The sequence below is a fragment of the Mizuhopecten yessoensis genome, unplaced genomic scaffold (assembly GCF_002113885.1).
Source record: "Mizuhopecten yessoensis strain PY_sf001 unplaced genomic scaffold, ASM211388v2 scaffold10651, whole genome shotgun sequence".
Lineage (NCBI taxonomy): Eukaryota > Metazoa > Mollusca > Bivalvia > Pectinida > Pectinidae > Mizuhopecten > Mizuhopecten yessoensis.
In genome coordinates this window covers 1,676,279-1,702,434 of record NW_018408653.1, presented here as the reverse complement: position 1 = coordinate 1,702,434, position 26,156 = coordinate 1,676,279, and the positions used below count along the sequence as shown (strand labels likewise).

The 26,156-nt window shown below is 36.4% G+C and overlaps 1 protein-coding gene across 2 annotated transcripts in view; it reads left to right on the top strand.

Annotated features, from left to right (window-relative positions):
* The window catches only part of LOC110461697 (serine-aspartate repeat-containing protein I-like), a 43,136-nt gene that overhangs the window by 753 nt on the left and 16,227 nt on the right, over nucleotides 1-26,156 (top strand). For both annotated transcript variants that reach the window (XM_021515303.1, XM_021515302.1), the window contains exons 2-13: nucleotides 8,395-8,497; nucleotides 16,079-16,220; nucleotides 17,032-17,148; nucleotides 18,480-18,678; nucleotides 19,251-19,689; nucleotides 20,162-20,351; nucleotides 20,780-20,857; nucleotides 21,448-21,608; nucleotides 21,908-22,079; nucleotides 23,045-23,430; nucleotides 23,917-24,145; nucleotides 24,589-24,672. In XM_021515303.1, coding sequence (XP_021370978.1) covers nucleotides 8,395-8,497; nucleotides 16,079-16,220; nucleotides 17,032-17,148; nucleotides 18,480-18,678; nucleotides 19,251-19,689; nucleotides 20,162-20,351; nucleotides 20,780-20,857; nucleotides 21,448-21,608; nucleotides 21,908-22,079; nucleotides 23,045-23,430; nucleotides 23,917-24,145; nucleotides 24,589-24,672 — 2,300 coding nt within the window. The remainder of the gene's footprint in view (nucleotides 1-8,394; nucleotides 8,498-16,078; nucleotides 16,221-17,031; nucleotides 17,149-18,479; nucleotides 18,679-19,250; nucleotides 19,690-20,161; nucleotides 20,352-20,779; nucleotides 20,858-21,447; nucleotides 21,609-21,907; nucleotides 22,080-23,044; nucleotides 23,431-23,916; nucleotides 24,146-24,588; nucleotides 24,673-26,156) is intronic.

Genomic DNA, 26,156 nt, shown 5'->3' with positions numbered 1-26,156 from the left:
GCTGAGTTCCTCACCTTTCTAGTTTTATATATTTATTTTTTTTTTTTTTTTGATAGACGTGCCCACCACCTATGTCTAGAGTGCAGTATTAGTGTATAGGCAGTAGCAGATCCAAGGGAATCCCCAGAGTCCTTTTAGGGCGTTTCAGGGCTTCCTTCAAGGACTATTACCCCTTTTCATGGTATTGGTTAGTCAAGCTGTTGGCGATCAGGAGGGTCTGTTATCGGGATGACCCCCCCCCTTCAGCTGTAGACTATGAATATATGTGTGAAGGAGCGGTCATCTGAATACCTTACCCACCTGAGTGTTTAAAGATGAAGAAGGCAAATGGGCATCAGTAAAATTACCAATCATATTGCCAACACCAAACTGTTAACAAGTGCTTTATCAGTTCTGTAATATTGCCACACCCCCATTATGACCATGACCACACTGCCCATCAGCAGGATGTGTAATCACATTTTAACATTACTTTAAATTGGCAGGTTTTTTAAAAACAATTTATTTGTAATTAACATTGTTCCAATATTTAGTGCCTGGACAAACAAATGCTCCATATTATGTTAATAATGTACAAATTATGGTAAAAAGATTGGACAGTCAATCTCTTGTGTCTACTGTATACATTGTACTTGTTGTCGTAGAGTGGGTGGTGCTCCCATGACTGGCCAGGTGAGATTGTCAGGCATCTTTAATTCAGTGTGTGGCCAATGACCTGCATACTGTTCCAAATCACACTCAACATACTTTACATGCATGAAGTATTAGATGCCAGACATCTGTGAATTTATTTTTTATACGCCTGTCAAATTTGACGGAAGTAGTATGGTATGAGGTTGTCTGGCCAGCCGGCGTAAACTTTTGTTTGTCTGGCAATCTCCTTCTACATTTTTCGACCAATCTCTTTGAAACTTGGTATACTTTGATTCAACAATTTTTCCAAAAGTTATTGCCCTTTGTGTTCATTTCAGTATTTGATTTTTTTGTCCAGAGATCTCGATCCTCCTACATTTTTTGACGGATTTCTTTGAAACTTAGTAGGCTAAATAATCATGATATGTTGATGTGTTTCCGTGATTTTTGCAAAAGTTATTGTTTCGCCCAGCGGTACTCATGTATTATATTTGATTGGAGAATTAATACCCGTCCATCCTGAGAATGCATTGGGTCACCTGCCTGATCATGTGAGTTTAACTTTCCTTCAAATTTTATCACATGCATTTTGGCTTCGATTTTTGAAAGAAAGAAAAAAGATAATTATAAATATGCTGATTAAGCAAATGTCCTAGATAGTCTATTATTGGGCAAGACTGTCGGTGAAGGTCAAAGTTTTAGTTAAGGACTTGGCACATGTAAATCCTTGGCCTCATATATATCCTCGTTTTTGATATATATGACAGATTATATATTGTAACTAACAGGTGCATTGTCGTTTTATGTAATATACTTCATTCCCTAATCAGTCACTTAGACTAAAGATTTACGTGCTCCGAGGTACAATACGAACATTATATAATCTGCTAAAGATGCCAGAATGGCAGGTTTCTCTTTCATGCACATGTTCACTCCTGTCACATCATTGTTTTCAAAGAGACAATTAACGAGGGTGTTTAGGTAAACAATACACAATAAATACCCTCTGTCCTCTATATCGTGTTGAGCGTAGTTACTGACAAGGTCGGTACTCTACGTAAATGTTTCCAGCTTGTCAACACTGCTGATGAGACTCTTGTCTTTATAGTAAGCTATACACGTCTTATACTCTTATCTGTAGAAATATTTATGTACCTTGGCTACTAATATTATAGGGTCCCTGTGTTTGATCTTCTAATGATCATGATGATATAACAAAAAGATGAAAGACAAGACTAAAAAATAAGAAACAAGTTTCTCCAATTTGTATAATATTTAATTATTCTAAATGTATCTAATTGAGAGTTAAGAGGGTTTTTTGGGGTTTTTTTTCATTAATTACTGTGTATTTTGGTAAAGAAAAATACCTGTTCATACATGCTGAGAAGTAGAAATGGATATGATAAGGTGATTTATATCTGAAGCACAAGTTCATCACATAATTATCGGAAAGTGATGGTGAGCACTCTATATCTGTACTCTGAAAGATATAATTACTTACAAACCAATATATGCCTTTGTAAGTTTTTAATGTTTGTGGCTCAGATTGATTTAAGTGATGCAGTGTTATATACATATTTTTGGAAAAGTTGCATCTCGTATACCGTCAATAAAACTGATGTAAACAGGTCTGGTACAATCTGCAGATCAACCTACTATAATAGCTATAAATAGCTTGGTGTCGCTAATTGCTAGAAACACCTATTTCAAAATGCATTTCCTGCCGAACGAAACATAGTTAGAAACCTTGTACACTGCAATATCTGATGAAATATATTTCTACTTGTGAGCATACATGTATCTGAATCGAACAAAGGCAGGGGAAGAATTGAACGAAAATCAAATGATGAAAATCAATGTAGAAATCAGTCAGGCATGACCATTTTGCAACCCAATAATCAATGACATTATTTTCAAAACATAATCTGCATCTATAGAGCATATATATCACTTTCACAAATTTTCAGTTGGTTGGATCGTTTACAGGAGTGGGCACCATTTTCTTATGATATCATCTTTGTATACAAATATATCTTCACTACAGTTGATTCTAGCTTTTGCGAAGTCGGAACATACTCAATTATATGTAGTTAACTGAGGAACAATATATAATGAAGGTACAATAATATAAATGAAATATAGGAAGAGATATATTTAGCGTATATATAGGGAGTCTGGATCTAGAGAAAAGGATGTTTTTAGCCTCTGGACTGTCTTTTCAATTTCGCTAATGCAGTGTTGTGTATATACCAGATCTACATAGATTGACGTTGCAGGGCTGGTATTGTGGTGGAGTATATATACTGGTACCTAGATTGATATATTGCCTGGCTATCTATAGCCCAAACACATCTGATCTTCATTATCGCCAAGGTGTACAAGACAGAACATGATATTCGCATTGACATAACTTGTCGTAAATACTTCGGTCATCCCTACAATCTATGGGATACAATTCTATTGGGCTCTAACATTGTGGTGCTAGTACATATAGGTGATTTTTGCAGATTTTTTTTCAAATAAATCCTAAACACCTTTTTAAAAATTTGGCGAGTCCAGTTACTTATGAGTTATTAGAGTGGGTCCTCAAAAAGTTGGAGTCCAACAGGAAAAGTGGAAGTCTGGGAATCAAATATCCGAGTCCCAAAAATATCTAATCTTGTTCATAAAAAAATATAAAACACTCTCACAGTATGTACTATTTATACCAACTGTACAATGACTCATATATATGTAATAATGTGATATTAAATTCTCAAATTACATATTTGTATAGTGAAATGATGTAAGGAGCCTAAGCTGGATGTGCTAAAAATAACATCATCATATTTACCCTGCAATAAGCCCAGTGGGCAAACTCATAACCTCTGTACTCAAAGTAGGTGGGAGGCCTATTACAGGACAATGAAATAGCATTTTGTTAGCACTTCTACTGAACTGCAATAAGTATGAGAGAGCTTATTACCAGGCATGGGCTAATTGATGGATAAATACCAGCCTATATAAGCTATAATTATATCACATTAATAAGCAACTTGTTTAAGTATGTCTGCTGCCATCCTTGAAGCTGTATTATAAAACTAGAGACATGTGTGCATCTTTATAATGTATTGATTCTAAAATGTCCTTTTTAATAGCACACTTTACTTTACACATTTTGGTCAAAGTACTGAAAATGGACAACCCTATCTACAAATGTACACATACTACACACTGAATGAACTAAGTGGTCACAGTCTAGTTGCAGTTGTGGTTTGACCACTGACTGGGTCACTGGCTGGTGCTCCCATGCCAGCTGGTACTAATTGTAAACAGTGGGATGTACTTAAGTACTGCATCAGATGTACTGATATTAGACAGAGACTTGGGATGTCTATCCCAGACCCTAGTATACAGTATCTTACATCTTGGTACATGTATCAATGTCAATCTCCACATGTACAGTGTACAGTGAAAAGGAGGGTGGTCCAGCAGTGTCCAGTGTAGTGCCAGCTCACCTGTCCCGGTCTGTTTTCAGGCTTCCTCAGTGGTCCTTCCTACTGAATTTTAGATTTGGGGTATATCTGATATATGTTTAAGATTTTGTACGCATAGGTACGTAGCTAGGCCAATTGTTGAGAACTGGGGGAATAAGCAACTATTTTGGGGGGTGAGAACCCCTCATTTAGTGGTTTCTGGGAACATTGCTTCCTTATACTCATGAACCATTTGGTAATTGTACTTATATTCAAAGTACAATCTTTCATTGTATATCAGCTGGCGCATTGTTTTATTACAGTGTATCTCAGCTGGTACATTGCATTGTATTATAACAGTGTATTGGGTACATTGAATTATAACAGTGTATCTGGTACTTTGTATTATAACAGTGTATCTGATACATTGTATTATATCAGTGTATCTGGTACATTGTATTATAACAGTGTATCTGGTACATTGTAATATAACAGTGTATATCTGGTACATTGTATTATAACAGTATATCTGGTACATTGTATAATAACAGTGTATCTGGTACACCCTGGTAAAATACTAGCCACTTCCTACCGTCTCACGGCTAGGGAGAATTTCTCTTTAGTTAATTCCGTAGAGCGTAATACTATTAAGCCAGAGGTCCCGGGTTTGACTCCTAGCAGATCTAGAGGCATTGAAAAAAGAATGATTTCTGTTACATTGTAATTTGTCATACTTTTGTTTGGCAGTGTTAGCACACCTACAAATCTAATACACAAATAGCCTCTTTTGTTTGGCAGTGTTAACACACCTACAATTGTAACACACAAATAGCCATTTTTGTTTGGCAGTGTTCGCCCACCTACAAATGTAACTCACAAATAGCCACTTTCCTTTTGGCAGTGTTAGCGCACCTACAAATGTAGTACACAAATAGCCACTTTTGTATGGCAGTGTTAGCACAGCTACAAATGTAATACCCAAATAGCCACTTCCTTTTGGCAGTGTTAGCAAACCTACAAATGTAACAGACAAATAGCCACTTTTGTATGGCAGTGTTAGCACTCCTTCAATTGTAACACACAAATAGCCTCTTCCTTTTGGCAGTGTTAGCGCACCTACAAATGTAGTACACAAATAGCCACTATTGTTTGGCAGTGTTAGAACACCTGCAAATATAAAACACAAATAGCCACTTCTGTTTGGCAGTGTTAGAACACCTGCAAATATAAAACACAAATAGCCACTTTTGTATGGCAGTGTTAGCACGCCTACAAAGGGAACACTCAAATAGCCACTTTTGTATGGCAGTGTTAGCACTCCTTCAATTGTAACACACAAATAACCACTTTTGTTTGGCAATGTTAGCACACCTACAAATCTAATACACAAATAGCCACTATTGTTTGGCAGTGTTAGGACACCTACAAATGTAACTCACAAATAGCCACTTTCCGTTTGGCAGTGTTAGAACACCTGCAAATATAAAACACAAATAGCCACTTTTGTATGGCAGTGTTAGCACAGCTACAAATGTAATACACAAATAGCCACTTTCGTTTGGCAGTCACACAAATGTATATACATTTTCTTTCCGGGGAAGATCATGTAAAGAACACATGATCAGAGCTAATGATGAGTCATAATTGATGGTGGTCTAATGAAGTCCTTCCTCAGAGGTCAGAGAACTTCTGAGAATATGAGGTCATTTGTGATATAACCAGACAGAAAAAAAGAATCCTTAGATATGACGATCAATGAATCAAAATTTAAGTGAGATTTATTTTCTTTTCAGAACATTTCCATGCTGCTTTTTTCTTCAAAATTGAACAAGTTTTTGACCTAGTTTACCTGAAATATCCCTCTCCCCTTTTTTCCCACCCCTTCACAGCAAATCTAGGTCTGCGAGATTCCAACCTAATTTCATGGCACTCCAGGGTTTAGCATGTATTGCTGGAGCTCAGATGATATATTGTGCATCAATTAGCGGTGCAAAGAGATAAAGAGTGGAATTCTGCTTAAGTCAAGGGATGATAGGTGTTTGATACATATACTGTGGTCCTAATTGAAGCCTTGATCATGTTGGTTTTTATTATTTGACGTATATCTTTCTTATACACTAAGTATCATATACATCTTGTACATGTATGTATATCTTTTCTGAAGTGAATTAGCCCCCAGAACATTGTGACGTACAGCATTGTGCTACACACCCTGCAGTGTTTTGCACTGTTTGTAGGAAATTACAGATTATCAAGAGCCATATTGCAGATCTCTGCCAAGATGTTCAAGGAAAGTACTATATACTCTAAATACGAGCTGTTGGTAATAATGCTGTGTTATATACAAGTGTCTTGTACATTACATATAGAATCTCCGAGGGAATGTGAAGGATAAACAACTACAGATGTACAAAGTACATGTCAGCTCCTTATATCCTGCAAAATCCTTGAGCTCTTCACATCTTAAAAGCTTCTAAGATATATTCACACCTCAGGATTCCTCGTAGGCCCCTTAGAAGGCACAGTAGTCTAGTGGTAGGATGCCAGGCTCGTGACTGAAGGGTTGCGGGTTCGAGTCGCGGCACTGCACTGTGTTGTATCTTTGAGCAAGATGCTTTACTCCACTTGTTCCAGTCTACTCAGCTGTAAATAAGTATGTGGTTGGGCAGTGCTAGAAAAATATAGATATTGGCTGGTTGCAAAGGCCCTATAACCAGGGATGATAATTTGTGAACCGCTTTGAGACTATCTACAAACTAGGTTGAACATAAAAATCTTGAGTTATTATAAATTAATTACACATCAAGATAGGAATCTGGCGGCCATATTGGATTGTACTTTATAACATGATCAATGTTGTAATACGATATTACTGTGTACCAGCTGGAGATTCCCCCCCTAGTTTATATAATTCACCATCACCTTTTTGTCGTCCGTATGCGTAATGAAGGCGATTTTGTCGTGACAGCTCACAGTTTTGACTGAGCAAAAGTTTTTCCGTATACAGAAGCTTTTACCAAAATAATGCAGTGTTTAAATATGGGTGTTCGTAAAATGTTTAAATATTTCAAATTGAATAATTTAAAAAAGAATTTAAAAGAAACCTCAGCAAGAGAAGAAATCAAGCTATATTGAGATGTACTTCAACACCCACCCACAACTTTTATAGTTTCAAGCTAATTAATGATATCTTTTGTCTCTTTTCACCGACGTATCTAGCCAGGCCCTGTTACAAAAAAGACTCCTTATCTTCGGACAAGATTTTTCCATAACTTTAGCAATATTTTCCCCAATGGGAAATTTTAAATTCCAGATAAAATTTTAGCTATGTTTTTTGGAGAACCAGTGCCAGAAAAGTTGCTAATTAAAGCTCCTTGCACCTTAAAATACCCAAAGCTATTAACACCTGTGAAATTCCTACATTGTACATGTTAGAATCTGGAACATAGATTATTAACATCGGATGACTGATAAATAATTCCACCCCAGCTATAGGGCTTTCTATGAGCACCTCACACCAAGGTGTCACAAAGTTCATCACAAGGAAGGGTTCCTGATGCTCCTCCTCTTGGGTCCCGGCTAAACTCTCCCACCTTACAATATGTTATGAGGCATCCAAATCTATAGTGTTGATATATATATTGGAAGTATGTATACAGACCTGTTTATTCTGGGATTTTTTGTATGCATATATATATATTTATATTCACAATCGCAAAGCAGATTTTTTTCGGGGGCAATCTATCCAAAATGACTGCATAATCACTTCCCCTGACCCCACCTCATCCTGGGCTGATGATCGATTATATTAAAACATTGATTGGTTTGCCCTTTCCGATTCCGATTATCCTTTACAAATTCCATATTCGATATATCAGAAAATTATTGAAATCAAGATGTCAAATGTATACAATGTAACGCTTTGAAAGTCATTTGATTGACAAAACTGCATAAAAGTTGCTTGAAATCCATTCATTATAAAAAACAAAACCTTATATTTACAACTCTTTTTGTTTATGTAACAGTAGTGTTTTCACTTCATTTGGGTATTCAGTCCTATAAAAGTATAAACTGATTATGCAAACGAACATCAGTCGGTTAACAACTTCCGATGACAAACCGATTTTCAGTTACGATTTTAAACTGATTGCCCATCGCTAGCAACAAATTGGATAATCTCTCTTCAGTAACAAGTTTGTTGAACAAATGTCAGGAGTCTCGCTAATTACAGATAATCTCTGCATTTTATGGCACAAACAACGTTTCTAATGTACGATGTTTATTTTTCTCTCTCGTTCATTTGCAGGGCTATGTGCGGCCCAAGAAGATGTAGACGAGGATGTAACAGTAGAAGAAAGTGTGGGCAAAAGTCGTGACGGCTCCAGAACTGACGATGAAGTCGTTCAAAGGTAAATACCAATTAAGTACAATAATGACAGTAAAAGAGCTTTCTATATCTTACTTTGTTGAAGTTTTCACCCCACTCAAAGACATGTTAAAAAAATGTACATGTGCTCATCCGGGATTGGTAAGAAATGTCTTCTACGTGGTATGTACAGTACATGTATTTGGAGTGTTGTCGTACATATTGTCAACCCGAGAAAACCATTGTCACCCGAGGCGAACGTGCAGCTCACAAGTTCTGGAACTTTTCGTGATTCCAATCATTTAAATTATGATACCAGATACAGGGGTTTCATTTGTAGCCAGTAGACAGTAAAAATACTCTCCTACTACATATATTTCACCAGTTACTTTCATGCATGCAACTTGAAATTTCAATGAAACCCCTGCGGATAAATATATGTACTGTACGTGTATACAATGTACCTGCAAGTTATCGTCCTGGACATTCCAAGGGCTACATGTACCCACTCTGTTACATACTCTAGACCTGCACCCCTGTAATATGTCATGACAAAATTATGCCACACAATAGGATTGATGTACATCAAAGGATCTAACTATCTTAGTTTGTATCATCCACAAGGTGACACATACAGATTTGTCATTACATATTTCAGGGGTGCAGAGAATGTAAGAGAGCATAACCCCAGGAATTTCGAGAATAACGTGTTATAGAAAATTACAATGCTAAATCTTGATGCATATATATACTGGTAGCTAAAAAAAATGTTTACCGATGGGTATATATTCTTTTAAAAACTAACAGATTTCGCTTGGCTTGCACACTTATCTTTAAGATATTGGGAGGGGGGGATGCAGAAAGAATATTTTGTATGATTTTGATGAAAGATGGTACAAAAATGATCAAACAGACCCTCATGGGTAGAAATTGGTCACAGATGTTTGTTGTGATAGAATTTGAAGCTGATCTTAACGTGAATGGACATCAAGATCTGTGAAGGGCTAAGAATCATTTAACCTTATGACCTTATGCTTGATTGTTGTTTCTAAAGCAGGAGAGCTCCCCTGCCTGCTGCCCTTTGCCCTGAAGCCTGATTTAGGATATAAATGTGTCTAAGCTATCAGGACATCATGACAGCATCTGTTTGCTGCTTGTCAGTTTCACTCAACTATCCACACCTCCTTCACAGTAATTTCACCCAACTAAGAGCGTCAAGAATTCTGGAGTAGTTGTGAAAAAGATCTAAGAATGTTTGTAATAAAGAAAAAAGACACCTACCACAACAGTTGAATACATACATCAAAGCTTATTTCTCATTCAGTTCATCAGCTGGTTGGTTAAGACTTTATGTATTTTCCAAAAAAAATCATAGAAGACCATTTTTTCCAAGACTTTTGCATATTCTTACATGTAAACAAAATAATCTTTATGTGTATATGGGAGCCTATTTTTGAGGCAGGTGCTAGCTTATCACTGTTTTATATGACTCTGTATTTCCTTTCTAAGGACTTGGCTGTATGGGCTAAGTATACATGTTGGTAATATACAGTATTTACCCCGGTATATACCAGTATATATAGTAGACACTGTTAGATGGTTGTTGAGGAAGATGATAATCTGATTCTCCATAACGTACGTCATCACCTTCTGTTTTATTTATTGAAAAGGGCTGTAATGTTACATGTAGGTGTACACTGTGTGTGTAAGAATAGGATCTGCCAGGCATTGCTCCAATGGGGGTGAGCTGGGGTCTGGTACAGGGATTCTCCATACTTTTCACAACAGGTGTACAGTCTGGTATTATCTGGTATAATCCCCTGGCCCAGTGGGTGACCAGCTGCTGGTCAGTAAGAAAGAGAAAACGGCTTGAATAATACCGGATTCTCCTGGCCATTCCTCCAGTACATTTTGTCTGCAAGTGAAAACTTGTTTCTACTTGCCAGAGACATCTTTGCAAGACAATCTATTTCATTTCTATCAAAACCCTTTTCAATTGACAAGAAAAAGGCCACTTTTTTTCTTTCTTTTTTTTCTGATAAACATTATTACGATATCTATGGATTGTATATTTATCGTATTTTGGAATCATCCATATATTTTGGTTTTTGGACAAATACTTTCAAAATTACTTTCTCCAAGGACTAGAATTCGAACATTTTGTTCTTTCCGATGTAGCACTTGAGTTTCATAATACAGTATAACCTTAATCAGCCTAATAAAATGTCTCGGTTAAATTACATCATGCATAAAGTCTTGGTATGATGGTTAGCACTAGAGTTGTAGAACATGCAGTGAAAGGCTGGGAGATTGATTCCACAGTAGTCAAGCTGTCTGCCACCTGTTTCTGGGGTAAATCACTTTACACATATTATTATTCATACCGGTATACCACTTCCCATTTTTACCGATTTCTACAGACCAAGTTGGACAAGGCTTATGATAAAGTACTGGCCCAAAGTTGAAATGTACACATGTACATGCCTTGGAATATAGCCGTTCATAGTATTAGCGTCATTTTACTGAAATCATATGGTTGCTGGACACACAAATATGATGTGTATATATATAGTGTATAGTAGAATATTGTTTATAATACGGTAATAAAAAAGAATAATATACAAAATTTATATAAAACATATTAGTACGTCCGGCATCTGTGACTGTTAAGTATTATTATTTTCTTGTCATTTATTTGGTTATCATTATGTCATTAAAAATAATATTTAATTTATATACAGCGGGGTAAGAATGGGATTCAAACCCTGGACTTCAAATTGATATACTATATCCCTCTAACCGATTTTCGCTACCTGGTCAACAGAAGTATCTTGGACAAGACGTACTACGTATACACTAATATCCAAACAGAAGTTTAGGGGGGTTACTGTATATAGGGGGAAATGGGACAGGGATCTTTAAAGCACAGACATTTTGAATCAAATCAAATTTTTACTTTCAATGCATAAAGGTGTCAACATTATATAAATGTACATGCTATAAATAGGTAAAATTATTTTGATAGGAGATTAATATGCATGAGGTAATTATATCTGTGGAAACCATAGGCTTGGAATCCTTGAAAACACATTACATTTATACATGTGTTGATGCTGTTTGAGGGAAACATGAATATTTATTTCCCTGAGATTAATAACATTTCCTGATGGCAAAGCCCCAGGGGAATTATATATGATTGATCAAAGGGAAACAAATGTTTATAATCTCAAGTACTTTGTTATATACATCTATACATGTACATATAATATATACCAAAATAGAAGACATTTATAAAAAGAATATTAACTAATATCAATAATGAAATTTTAGTCAGTGGAACAAAGTAAGACAATATGCAAGAAGTCTGATGGAGCAAGAACATAAAGGAAATTATATTTTGTGTATTGTTCTATTTTGTTATTGTGATATAGAAGTCAGTCAATAATGAATATACAGTTGTATTAGGCACCAGTAACTACAGACCTGTTTCAGGATTTTTAATTGACAAATAGATAGGTGTTTATTGATGTTGAGTATGTGAACTAATGGAGAGAATGGTTAGGTACTTATATACAGCTACATGTATACTGCAGGCTGAAGGAAAACCCATAAAACCCACACACTACAACCCAAAACAGCAGATTGACAAGTCAGTAATATATATAATTACCCCTGGAATAACACATGTGGCAGCCATTAGCGTCTCAACGGAAATCTATATTTCTCCCTCGTCCATCATCAACTGAATGTATTTTTAACAGTACATTTATTTCTTGACACTTGACTATTATTGTGAATTTGGTGCATTACTCTGTTACAACCTTAGAGATTGTCTATGGTATAGGTCACACATGTGTTTGTATGGCTAGCAAAAAAACGTGCAACACATGCAAGCATCTGCACGAAGCTGACACTGGGCTGGTTTTGATGATAGCTGGAGAATGTTTACCTGGCTTATTTATAGAATTGGTTCACATGTAAATGATAGAAGATGTATACGTATCAACCACAGAGACTGGCTATTACAAATACTGGCCAGGACAACATTGGCCTACCATCAGACACAACAATAGGTTATCCCCTTAGCCTTAATTCTTACTGATTAGTTAAGAAGTACTGCATTTTGGTGAATTGATTATACAAACAACTAGCCTTCGTACACAAACATTCAGACGCTTGCTTCTTTCTTTGATATAAATAGCTGACCTTCAGACACAACAACCTCTACAGACTACAGATTCTAGTCTGATAAAAACAGCTGACCTTCAGACACTTGGGTCCAAGTCTGATACAGTGACCTTCAGACACTTGGTTCCAAGTCTGATACAGTGACCTTCAGACACACCCCTATAGACTACAGATTCTAGTCTGATAAAAACAGCTGACCTTCAGACACTTGATTCCAAGTCTGATACAGTGACCTTCAGACACTTTGTTCCAAGTCTGATACAGTGACCTTCAGACACTTTGTTCCAAGTCTGATACAGTGACCTTCAGACACTTGGTTCCAAGTCTGATACAGTGACCTTCAGGCACAACGACCTCTATATACAGACTACAGTTTCTAGTCTAATACAAACAGCTGACCTTCAGACCCCGACCTTCAGACGCGTGGTTCCTAATTTGATATAAATAACTGACCTTCAGATGCCGACCTTCAAAGCAATTAGTTCCAAGTCTGATATGACAGCTTAAACCTTAAGACCCCGACCTTTTTAATTTAATGTGTTATCGTGAGCTACCCTCTAAATTCAAGTTTGATATATATATATATTAGTACATTGCCCTGCACATCTCCTTGTACCTAACCATCTTTCAATTCATTCAACCCTCCTTCTCGCCCATTTTTACTTTACAATTTTGAAAAGAGCTATGTAAACACACACATATAAAAGTACACTGTATTTCGCTACATTGAAAGTAGGGGTATACTTAGCCATCCCCTCCCAGCCATCCCCTCCCACCAACACCACCCCTCCCAACTCCCCCTGCCCCTACCATACCCACCCAACATACAAGCACCTAAGTGTTATAGCTCTACACCAGACTGAAGGTGTATGTTGGTGTAATGTGATGCCTGTCCATGTATGGTCACCAGTGCTGCACAGTTTGTATGTGTACTCACCCACACCACTGCAGTGTGTACACAGCAATCTGTTGTGGAGCCCCACCAACGTGTGTGGTGAGGATGTAAAGAGGATATACTACTCTGGAGCCCCGTGTAACATATATGTTACATGAAGACTGAGGGGTATCATTACACCTTAATCCATGAAGCTTACAAGTGTCAATAATTAATTAAAAACTCCTTTCTCCTTGAATCATTGTGTTAGAGTCCTAGTATGTGGCCTAAGGCTTGCTAGGGCGGAGGGCTGTAAAATGGTTAAAATATTTGACCTTGACCTACTGTCAAGGTCACAGTCATTAAATGTTTAATGGAAAATGTGCTATTGCTTCAGAAGCATGAGTCTAAACATGGGTTGTACCTGTGTTGAACCTATATGGATTGCTGGGGTAAAGTGTTATCAGTTTTAACAAACTGAATGACCTTGACTCACTTTTGAGGTCAGGGGTTAAAAACTGTTGAAAACTTCAGATGACTTTGTTAGAACCACTAGAACCATATTATTGTTTTAATGTGGAACAAACACTTGCTTAAATAGTTCCAGCTTGTTCAAATTAGGTCCAGGACTGAACATTAAATGTGAGATACCAACTCAATGAAAACTACAAATACTGGAGCAATTCTCTGTCATAAACAGTACAGTTGTCTTTGCTGCAAAAAAAATAAAATCTAGATATTTCACTTTGTGTTATTTACTATCAATTCAGAACTTGTTTTGATGATAATTGTGCACTTTGAATAAAAATCAGGAAAAAACAATTGATTAAAACACAGGGAAGTGTTATTGGCCTATGGGCCTTTTGTTTTGATAATATCTAGCCCTGATGCCATAAACAGTCTGAGGAAGAAGATAAAGAGCTATTGTTTATTACCTCAATATGTTAATAATTAGGTTAGAATGCACTTCACTTTATCACAAGGTCTTTTCGCTTTGAAAGCATTGCCTTGCTGCCATAAGTAATCCCGTGGTAGAAGTACTATTGATCCAACTATTCCGTAGATCTAGTAACAGAAACCATAAACTTTGTGTTCAATTTTTACCTCAGAACACTGACTGTAGATACCTACTATGCTCAACAAGGCTGAGCTTAAATATCATGTTTTCACAGATGTTGATGAGGGAGGGGGGAAGTAAGTGTGTTCGTTTAAATTGAATAACAGGTACATGTTCACGCGGATCTATAAATGTACAAATTATTCATTATATATATATATGCACAAGCAATGAAGGAAATTTGTCATCACTAGTATGGGTAATTACATCAAATGATTCAACTACACAAATTACCCTATTTACCATGTTTGGGGTCAAGTTTATACATTAAGATAAAAAAATAATAATGTTGCATTGTGAATGTCCTGTGTTCTTTTCAAATCTCAAGAAATATCCCAAGAAATATCAATTATATTAAAGGAAAATATTAGTACCTGGTGTTGGAGAGTATTTAGTTGTGTAGAGGATTTTCGTCTTACTCACTATTTATGTCAAGTCAAGGACCGGCAAATTGGATGTTTTTTTACAGACAGAAGTAGGCAGAGGTTCTGAGGATGAAGTAACATTGTTTGTTTTGTCTGCAGCGTTAAGCGTTCGTTTTCATTCTCCTATGTTACAAACCAGTGATATGAAGTCGAGAACAACTTATTATGTCAAATAAACTAAACAAATATTTGCAGTCATGTTGGGGTAAATTACATGTACTTTCATAGGTTTGTCACCCCTGTAAAAACAACTGCTTGTTTCTTTGGCCGACTGTCTGTTTGTGTCAGTTGCTTTATCGACCATCATACTACCTTTCAGACAGTAGATATTTACATCAATATCTTTTGCTGAAGCCAGAGTGGACAACAAAAACAATGTTTTTGTATGCATTACTGTCATATGTCTGCCGAAAGGATCCGTTTTTTCTAGTAGCTTATCATCCTTTGATACTCTTTATTTCTCAGCTGTCTCAAATTGCAATTATAAAAAGAATCAACACGGGAAATTAATATTAAACTCCAGCAAGTGCTTAGTTCCCATTGCACCTGTCAATCTTGAAAGTCCCATATATCTGGTCATAACCTGATATTCTTTTTACATTAATATCTGGTTATTATTAAAAGCAACATTTTCGGCTTCCTAAACATCAATAAATGTTGAAGAATCTTCCTATTTGCTAGCTTTGTTGAAGTTAATTGGTGTTAGTAATATGAGTAAACATCTTTAGAACCCCGGATATATCTTTGGTGATTAAAATAGCATGTATTGCTGCGATATGAAAGCAAAGTTTTGTCTCGTTGAAGCGTTGGGATACTTCTGAAATTTTCGAATAAGGTTTGGTAATATCTGGTCATGAGCTAAAATATCTGGTGTGACTTTCCAAAATTTGATCATCTAAAATATATGACCCATCTACCAGCTGTAAAGATCACTAAAACATATGTGTACAAATGTACCTTATTGTTTTACCTGTGTGGTACACTCCACAAATTAATACATCATTATATTGTCTATTTCAGAGAAGAAGAGGCTATACAATTAGATGGTTTGAACGTAGCGCAGATGAAAGAGCTCCGCGATAAGTCCGAGAAGCATCAGTTCCAGGCTGAAGTTAACAGAATGATGAAACTTATCATCAACTCTCTGTACAAGAACAAGGAGGTATATAAGATAAATTATACCGTTTCTGATATTGTCTAATAGTTTCCTTCTGTACATCTGCCATTGATGGATTGTGTTATATAAAAAATCTTCTGCTCGAATCAAAAGAAAGGCATCGGTTTTAACACTAGTGCCGTATTTAAGTAATAACTGTGTGATTTGTTTCCTGCCTTTTATTTTTGTTTAAAATAATTGCTTAACATTTGTATCTTGACTGAAGGGGGCGGTCGTAATTACTTCTATTCTTACATGTTAATTTAAGGAACACACATCCAACAAACGTTCCTTTGTTTGATCCAGTACTACGTACCTATATTAGATCATATGTCATTATTGCTACTACATGTATATATAAAAGATGTTTGACCTAAAATAGACAAAACTTTAGATATTGATTTCATCACCTCGCAAAAGTGTCCCTCTATATCTCAATGATTTTGATGTCACAAGACTTTCTAGGTTTAACTGGACATTTGTTGTTTTAAACTACATCTCTGTCCCTCATCAATAGCCCTGTGTACTAGACAAATTATTTTGTTACTGTTTACTAGTACTAGATCTAGGCTGTTAATTGTTTAAACATTTTGTAACAAACAAAAATTGAAAATTGTAAAAAAAAAAAGTTATTGATTAAATCCCTTTGAATAAGGAATAGGTAAAACATTGAGAATTGCACATTTATCATAATGGTTCCTGTTCTGAATATATCTGCAAAGAGTTCTCTAACTGAAATGTTTTCTGGAGAAAGAGCTAAGACGTAGTATTTTAGGTCTCTTTTTTTTTTAATGCATATTAACTTTTTATGTTGCAGATTTTCCTCAGGGAATTAATTTCCAATGCCTCTGATGCTTTGGACAAGATCCGATTCATGAGTCTCACTGACAAAGGAGCTATGTCTGCCACAGACGAGCTCAGTATCAAAATTAAGGTAAGTTCAGTTGTTTTATTCATCAGGTCTAATTATTTTTACCCTATGATTTTAAATTTGATTGTAAAATGTTCCTGTAAAGTTTCTTGAGTCATTTCTAATAGAATTTAAAATATGGTAGTGGATATGTTTGGATTAGACTGTTATCACTGTATTTCATAGAATACTGAGGTATTTTATTTGAGTCAGTAATTACTTATGGGTATATGTTACCATAATGGGAAGTGTATCTCTTTTACAAAAGAGTTCCCCCTTGGCAATCGTTTAAGAACTACAATTGAGCTTTAATTTATTAATCAAAAACAACTTTATCAAATTATTTAAAGGGAGATAACTCCAACACAAATTAAAGGTGTGATATGTAAGATACCATACAGCCTTAATACATCTGTAGGGTGTAGTAAGTTGCTGTAACTGAAGAACTTAGATAGTCTTACTGCCATTTCCCACCTCTTAAAACATACCTGAGAAGTGTATTGGTGTTTGTTGTGCTAGAAAGATGTTTGTAGCGATGCCAAACACCCACTTCCCATGTAATGTTTTGAGAGGAATTGTAGATATAAAATCTCAAAAACAGAAAGTGTTGTACGAGTGGGAGGGCTATGTATGTAAGAGCTAGTGACTATAAATAGAATGTGCCAGGTCATAGTCTGAATCCCATCTAGGTGTTATAAGTCAGTGTACCCAAAATGTTTCTCTGAAACAAATCCTGGTATTTAGCCAAGCTGCTATAGCTAGTGTCACAATAACATACCTTTGTTTTGTATAGTTTCGGTACCAGTGTTACTCTGCTGTTTTCTTTGTAACAGGAAATTGTTACAAAAAGTAATATTTAAGCAAAAACAGTATAAGAGAAAGGCATTTGAGTTTTGTTCTTTTTCCTTAATGTGAAAAAAGAATGAAAATATATTTAGAATTAGTTTATCTTTTAATGAATTAGGGAATGTTAAGGAGAGAGTTTTAAAACAACTCATCTATCTGGTGAAGTTGGTCTGCAATTTTAAGCATGCATATTACTTAATCGTCTAGTTTAATTTTCATTTGTATACTACATAAGTGGAAAATGTTCACATGTTTGTCTGCTCCTGTTTTTGTTTTGGTATGGTAAATTAGTGCGAAAAATGTCACATGCGATTATTCGTTTGTTGATTATATAATTATAGATATATTGAATGGATTAATTTCAGGACCATTGCCACATGCGAAAAAAATTCCACATTGCAATCAGTTTTAAAATTCACAACGTGAACATTTCCACACATAAAAATTTCTACTTTTACAGTCTATTTTTACTAGTGTTTGACCTTCAAATTTTACCTTTGACCTTGCAGATAGACAAGGACAATCATGTCCTCCATGTAACAGATACTGGTATCGGTATGACGAAAGCTGATCTTGTCAACAATCTCGGAACCATCGCTAAATCTGGTACTAGCGAGTTCTTAAAACACCTTGGGGATGCAAACTCCGCAACTGAGATGAGCGATCTCATTGGACAGTTCGGTGTTGGTTTCTACTCATCGTTCCTTGGTAAGTGTCACCTATACTCGGTTATCGTTTTAGATCAAAACCACAAAAAAAGCGATTGTTTAAAGTAATTTACAAGGTGTAGGTATGAAAAAGGAACTATTCATTTTTTAGTTGATCTGTACTGTAAGGCCAAGTGAAGTTATAAAGGTATGTATATATCCCGACATATTGTCAATTTTTTTACGTTTTGGATGTCTTAAAAATTGCGTACAGGCCTAGGCTACATAACTATCTGTAGGTCAAATTTGACATGATCCATAAATATACAAAATGTGACTTCAGATATGTTTATATGGTGTGGCTGCTTGTTAGTTTTTCAGGAGGCCTAGGAAAGGATGGTTTCAGTAAAATGTTCAGGAATCTTCTTCTGAAATGGCACAGCTTTGAGGATGTTGATGAAAATATTAATGCATTATTTACAGAGGGCAAATCGCTTACAAGAAATATTATCAAAATTACCAATTATAAGCCTTTCTCATAACTGAAAATATTTATCTCTTACATTATTTCAGGAAAATCTTTAATTAAATGTCATGGATATGATTTTGAATATTTTCTTTTTTACTTTTTAGTTGCTGATCGTATCATTGTTACTTCTAAACACAATGACGATGAGCAATACATTTGGGAGTCCGACTCCGAGTCTTTCTCCATAACCAAGGACCCCCGTGGCAACACACTGGCTCGTGGTACTACAGTCTCCCTTCACATGAAGGAGGAAGCCAACGATTACTTGGAGGAAGCCACTCTTAAGGAACTCATTCGTAAATACAGTCAGTTCATCAACTTCAACATCTACCTGTGGACCAGCAAGACGGAAGAGGTTGAGGAACCCCTTGATGAGGAGGAGACGAAGGACGAAGCTGCAGAGGAAGACAAAGATGAGGATGAGGATGAAGAAGGAAAAGTAGAAGAAGAAAAAGAAGACGAAAAGCCGAAGACAAAGAAAGTTTCGAAGACTGTGTGGGATTGGGAACTCATGAACAGTGTCAAGCCAATCTGGACCAGGAAGTGAGTAATGGGGAGCAGTCATTTGTTGGGGGAGAAGTCAGTAATTTGTAAGTTCATAATTTGAGAAAACCTTGTGTTACAGTAAAACTTGTATTCCTAGACCAGCATTGGGCAGCCATTTGACTGGGCTCTTATTGCAGGTGGTCTCCTAGTGACAGAAAGTCACTGATTTGAGGATTTTTAAAGATGGTCTCTTAACACAAGTGGTTTCTCAACCAGGTTTAACTGCATTTCAAGAACTTTCAATTAGATATTAGTTGTTTACAGTTGTTTAGGGAATCTTTATCAAAGTTCTGCATTATCACTTTATTTATTTGGTTTTGATCTCACTCTTTCGAAATTTCTAACATTTTAGCATCCAGTATTGCTGTCAAAACAGCATGTGTGGGGCATTAAATATAATATTTCTTGTGTTTAGCCTGCTTTTTTTGTAACCAAACAAATTCACATATGTTATTTTCTTCACTTCCAGATCTAGTGAAATCAGTGACGATGAATACACAGAATTTTACAAGTCTATCAGTAAGGATCAAGAAGAACCAATGGCCAAAGTCCACTTCACAGCCGAGGGAGAGGTCACCTTCAAGTCCATTCTCTATGTACCAAAGACCGCCACCCCAGACTTGTTCCAGAACTACGGCAAACACACCGACCACATCAAGGTAAGTAGGAACGCTGTCACATGATCGACTGGTCTGTCCGATAGCAGTACACACACAATGTTACCTTTTGGGGACTGGAACAATCACAATACAATCTGCCTGTCTATTAAACTCACTGACCTTCTTGATCAAGGGTAGTTCTCTGGTCCAATACTCCCACTACAGTAATATTGAAACAAAATTAAGGGGAGGCTACCTGTGATTTTAAATTCTTGAGTGTTTTGCCTGCAGAAGGACAGGATTATGTAAAAGGAAAATCCAAATGCATTTTTTTATGTAAATTGGCACCAAAAAATTGGGATTCTATTTATACGATTTTTATATGATAATGTTTTAATTTTGAAAAAAAATCTTTTAGAAAATTTGCTATGTTAAAATTAAGTTATATGGCTCCTGGTATTAACATGTGATAAACGCTTGTTTTACAGATGTATGTGAGGAGAGTGTTCATCACCGACGACTTCGCGGACATGATGCCAAAATATTTATCTTTTGTTAAGGGTGTGGTAAGTACAGTAACATTTATATACACACCTGGGGTAATACTGGAAACAAATTTCACTATATATATTTGCATCTAAATTCACATTATGAAATTGTCACAATTATCACATCAGACAAATGTTGCAAGTCCCTTTCTTGAGTTGAGATCCACAACGAAAAACATCCTGGCCAAATACAAATAAGTATTTGTGAATATTTACAATAGTTTATTTATACCTCCTAGTTCAATGTTAGGATGTATCTTGACAATTCTACAGCTTGAATCCTTCACATTATCCTCTGGCTTCCCCAACAACCATCTTAAACCTCCAGCAGATTTAGAGATGACATTACAGTATATCTTGAATTTGAGAATAAATTGTATTGGAGAGATGAACAGAATTTTTGTTACAAATATATTGGTGAAGGGACAGTCAAACCTCTACAAACTGAATGTCATGTAGCATTGTCCTACCGTAATTGGAAAGATAATGGGATCTCTGAAATTGCCTCCCATCCCTCCATTAAGTTAATACAAGCATAGCCCCTTAGATTTGTCTTTGAATGCGACTGTCTGACATCGATTACATTTTTGACTGTTACTACTTGACAGGTTGACTCCGACGACCTTCCACTGAACGTATCCCGTGAGACTCTGCAGCAGCACAAACTGCTCAAGGTCATCAAGAAGAAGCTGGTCAGGAAGACGCTCGACATGCTCAAGAAAATCGACAAAGATGACTACGAAAAGTTCTGGAAAGAGTACAGCACCAGGTTTGTTGACATTGCTCAGAAGTGTTGTCAATACGACTTAATGATTTCCTGCAAATACGTTGAACTTAAATAATGAAAGTGAGTTTCCAAGAATTTAATGTCATTTTGGTTCCCCCGTTTATATATGCATCACATATTTATGTACAACAAAACAGGAAATGGTAGCTGTTTTCATTAAAAATATTAAGATTAATAGTTTTTGTAATTGAACTGTGAATTTCATATGCACTTTTTCATTTTGATTTGTTTTCACAATTTTAATAAAAACTTTTTTTAATGCTTTCATTTTGTGTTTGTAGCATCAAGCTAGGAGTAATTGAAGACCACTCCAACAGGACCCGTCTGGCCAAGCTTCTCAGATTCTCCTCCTCCAACTCGGACACTGAACTCACCAGCTTGGCTGATTACTTAGAGAGGATGAAGGACAAACAGGAAACCATTTACTTTATGGCAGGATCTAGCAGGAAAGAGGTGAGACAAATCTAGTCCAGTCTTTGTAACCCGTCATCCTGGAAGGCAGATAAAATAGAATCCCTGTCATGTTAAAGATGTTAAAAGCACAACAATTTTGCGATAAACAGGGTATTAGACCATGTGAAAGTTCACTAATCTGACACTATCAGGAACACTTTTGGTCAGTTTAGACAGATTGTCGGAATGCCCAGGTGTTTATTAGAAATGGGATTTCAACAGTATTTAATTAGACAAGATGTCGGAATACTTGCAAGTCAGATTAGACAGATATCAGTGTAAGTTATCATTAAAACACATAGTAATTAGCTGATATGTGAATAAAAAGGTTAACATGGTATTCTAGCTAGACAGATAATAAATTAATGAAAACTCTACAAACTATTGAGCCTGAAGCTGGGAGATGTAGAGCATTAACACTCAGCCAAGTTTTTTTTATCCCTGATGCGATGGTAGACTTGGATTTGACTCTAGACACGTAGGGATATTTGAATTGGACCTTAAGGTTATGAAAATGATTAAATAGAAATCGCTTATCTCCGAAAAAACCTATATAAAGTTCTGTATACTGGGAAACTTTGTTCTTTGAAACTTTCCCCCTTCACTGGAAAAGTCAATATTTTTGTTTAGTATTATTTTTGCCCTTGTGCCGACAATGTATTGTATACTGTTATGATAAATTCACCCTCATTACAGAGGGCGGCAAAGGCAAACATTAAACTGCAGCAAAAATATTCCAATATAATGTATTGGTCTATTTGTCGATTTATGTAATTCGTAGACAAAATTTAAAAAAGAAGTGGTTGGAGGAATGCTTATTGGAAGCAACATCATTCTTTTAAGACTCTATTTATTTATTTTTTGAGAGAGAGAGAGAGAATTTTTTATCTGATAGTGAAACTCATGAAACAGAAATGCGAAGTGCTTTACTTCATGAATGACTTATTTCATTTTTCCTTGAACAGCTTGAACAATCTCCATTTGTGGAACGTCTACTGAAGAAAGGGTACGAGGTCCTATACCTTGTCGAGCCTGTTGACGAGTACTGTATCCAGTCTTTGCCTGAATTTGATGGGAAGAAGTTCCAGAATGTCGCTAAGGAGGGTCTGAAACTTGACGGAGACAGCGAGAAGGCAAAGGAAAATAAAGAAGGCCTGCAGAAGGAGTACGAACCCTTGACCGCCTGGCTGAAGGACGAAGGACTCAAGGACTTGATCGAAAAGGCCACCGTCTCCGAGAGGTTGAGTCAGTCACCATGTGCACTCGTCGCTAGCCAGTACGGCTGGTCAGGAAACATGGAGAGGATCATGAAATCTCAGGCCTATGCCAAAGCCAAGGATCCAACGTCCGAGTAAGTTCAAAGATTATTGCAATTTAAATAATAATATTTTATTTTATCAAGTTTCATTTCTTACATAAGGTTTTCTTTTTTCATTTGTGACCAATATCTTTAGAATAAAAGCAGTTCCTATGTAGGTGTAAAGGATATGAAATTTGTACCCTAGGACACAGAATTTGGGCTTAGAAACCAGACTTTTGTGAAATGTTCATATCCTTATACCCGTGTCTAATTGTGTATTGATCAACGTTTCATCTCCCTTATTTTAATTTGCATTGATGTAAAAGGTGCATTGGAAGGCACTGAATAGGATGGTGATAGATGAGAAAAAGGGGGAAAGGTTTCTGCTCAATCTGTTATGTTCAGGAACTGCATTTACTATTCAAATAATGTTATAAAGTTTAACTTTGTTTCTGTTGTCTCATTACATGCATTTTCCAGGAGTTCTTTAAATCTTTAAAACAATGTTGTCAACAAAAATAATGTTACTGCCATCAGGTACTATGCCACACAGAAGAAGACCCTCGAGATCAACCCTGGCCATCCTCTAATTAAGGAACTGAAGACAAAGGTGGAGGCTGAGGACGCAGGAGCTAAAGATCTTGCCCTCATCTTATACGACACCGCCACCCTCCGCTCTGGATTTGTCATCAAGGACTCAGCAGATTTTGCCCAGAGAATCGAAGCAATGCTGCGAGCATCTATGGACATTCCAATGGATGCTAAGGTAATTGTCTGTGTAGAGACTTTTCTGAAATCATTCTGATTTTTCTGTTTACACTAAAAATTTCAAGTAACGACCATACTGAAAAGCCTTGTTATGCTGCCACCATTTTACCAGTGAGGTTTCGGCATTATAAAGGGATTTAGTAATGCATCAAGGCAGGCTAGTAAAAGAAAAAAAGGAAAGGGAGGACAAGAAATATTTTGGCAGTAAATAAGCAGGGTGGCAGTAAAACAAAGGGCATTATAATGAAGATTTACTGTATATTATATATAAACACCAAAACACCTGATGATATTGTATCTGATAGAATCCGTTAACCTGGCTTACCTCTTCAAAGCAAGGTCCTAGCTATTTCTCTGTAATTCTCTGGTAGCTGTGAAAAGTTGTAAACAGTAATTATGTTATGCTTCAATATACTAAATATCCCTTTATACTCCTTTCAGGTGGATGAGCTACCCGATTTTGAGGAGGAGGAAGCTGCGGCTGATGATGATGCCGAAGAAGTGAGCAGTGAGGATGCAGATCAGGTAAGGCATGCTCTGTAGTCTTGTCACTTCACAGTACAACACAACAGGGACCTTAGTCCCAACATACACCACAGAACAAGGAACCTTAGTCCTAACATACAGCACAGAACAAGGAACCTTAGTCCTAACATACAGCACAGAATAGGGACCTTAGTCCTAACAAACCACGACATCAGGATCATAGTCCCAACAAACACAACAGAATAAGGGACCTTGTCCTAACATACAGCACAGAACAGGGACCTTGGTCCCAGCATACAACACAACAGGGACCTTAGTCCAAACAAACACCACAGAATAGGGACCTTAGTCCTTATACACAGCACAGAATAGGGACATTAGTCCTAACATACAGCACAGAATAGGGACCTTAGTCCTAATACACAGCACAGATTAAGGGACCTTGGTCCAAACAAACACCAGGGCATAGGGATCAGAGTCCCAACCAACACAACAGAATAGGGACCTTTAATAAGTCCCAAAACACACAATACAATAGAAACTGTTGTGCCAACATACACAGTTTTGAACATAACGATGCGTGAATACAACCTGGAACTTCAACTGTGCATAACCATAACAAACTTTAAACAAATCTTGGAAACAAACTCTGCATTAAATAAACAAACATGGGGAATAGACTTTAGGTAAACAGGTCTGGGAAACAAACGGAAATAATCCGCTCCTAAGAAGATTCCATTTCAAATTATCAACAAATCTGCAGCCATTTTGCATGGTATTTTTACCTGTGAATTTGATGTGTGTGTTTTTTTATATTTCCATCTCCCATCATAAATGTACCATGCTGCTTTGCCTGTTCGATTTGTGTTTACTCTGAAAGTCCAATCTTTTGATTTGTGTTGGCCGTGAAGGTCAAAGGTTTATCAGATCACTGCATTTTGACTTTAAAAAAAAAAAGATGAAAAATTTCAAGATCTTTTAACATTCTTGCATGGTATTTAGAATAGAGATAAACAGTTTTTACGAGAAATGCATGTGAATGTGTAGAATTTGATAACAAATTTTGAGTCGGTGCACAAACTATGTTTGAGTGCATGCGACCTGTAATGTTTAAAGGGAAGTAATTTATACTAACCCTGATGTTCTGTTTGAGTGTAGGGAATCTGCTTTATCAGTGTGAATCAAACCAGGCAAAGATGTTACCATGGTGATGGGAGAGGAAATCATTATACACAGGCCGAACAAAATAAACCTGTCCCTCCTTCTTATGATTCATTTTGGACTCTTCTATATAGTTCCATTATGACATCAGAGGAAGGACAGGATATACCTCTAACTTAGTAACTATGGTTGTGCTTGAAATGGCAAGGAGATCAGAGATATGTTTTAATTCTTTATTTTAGAAAGAAAAATGGTTCTCAGTTGAGTGTAGAAGAGTGTTAGTCTTGTCATGTGATGGAAATCTGTTTCGAGCATTAATGTAACACTTCAGAAAAGAAGTCCTGAATAACAAACTTTCGGTA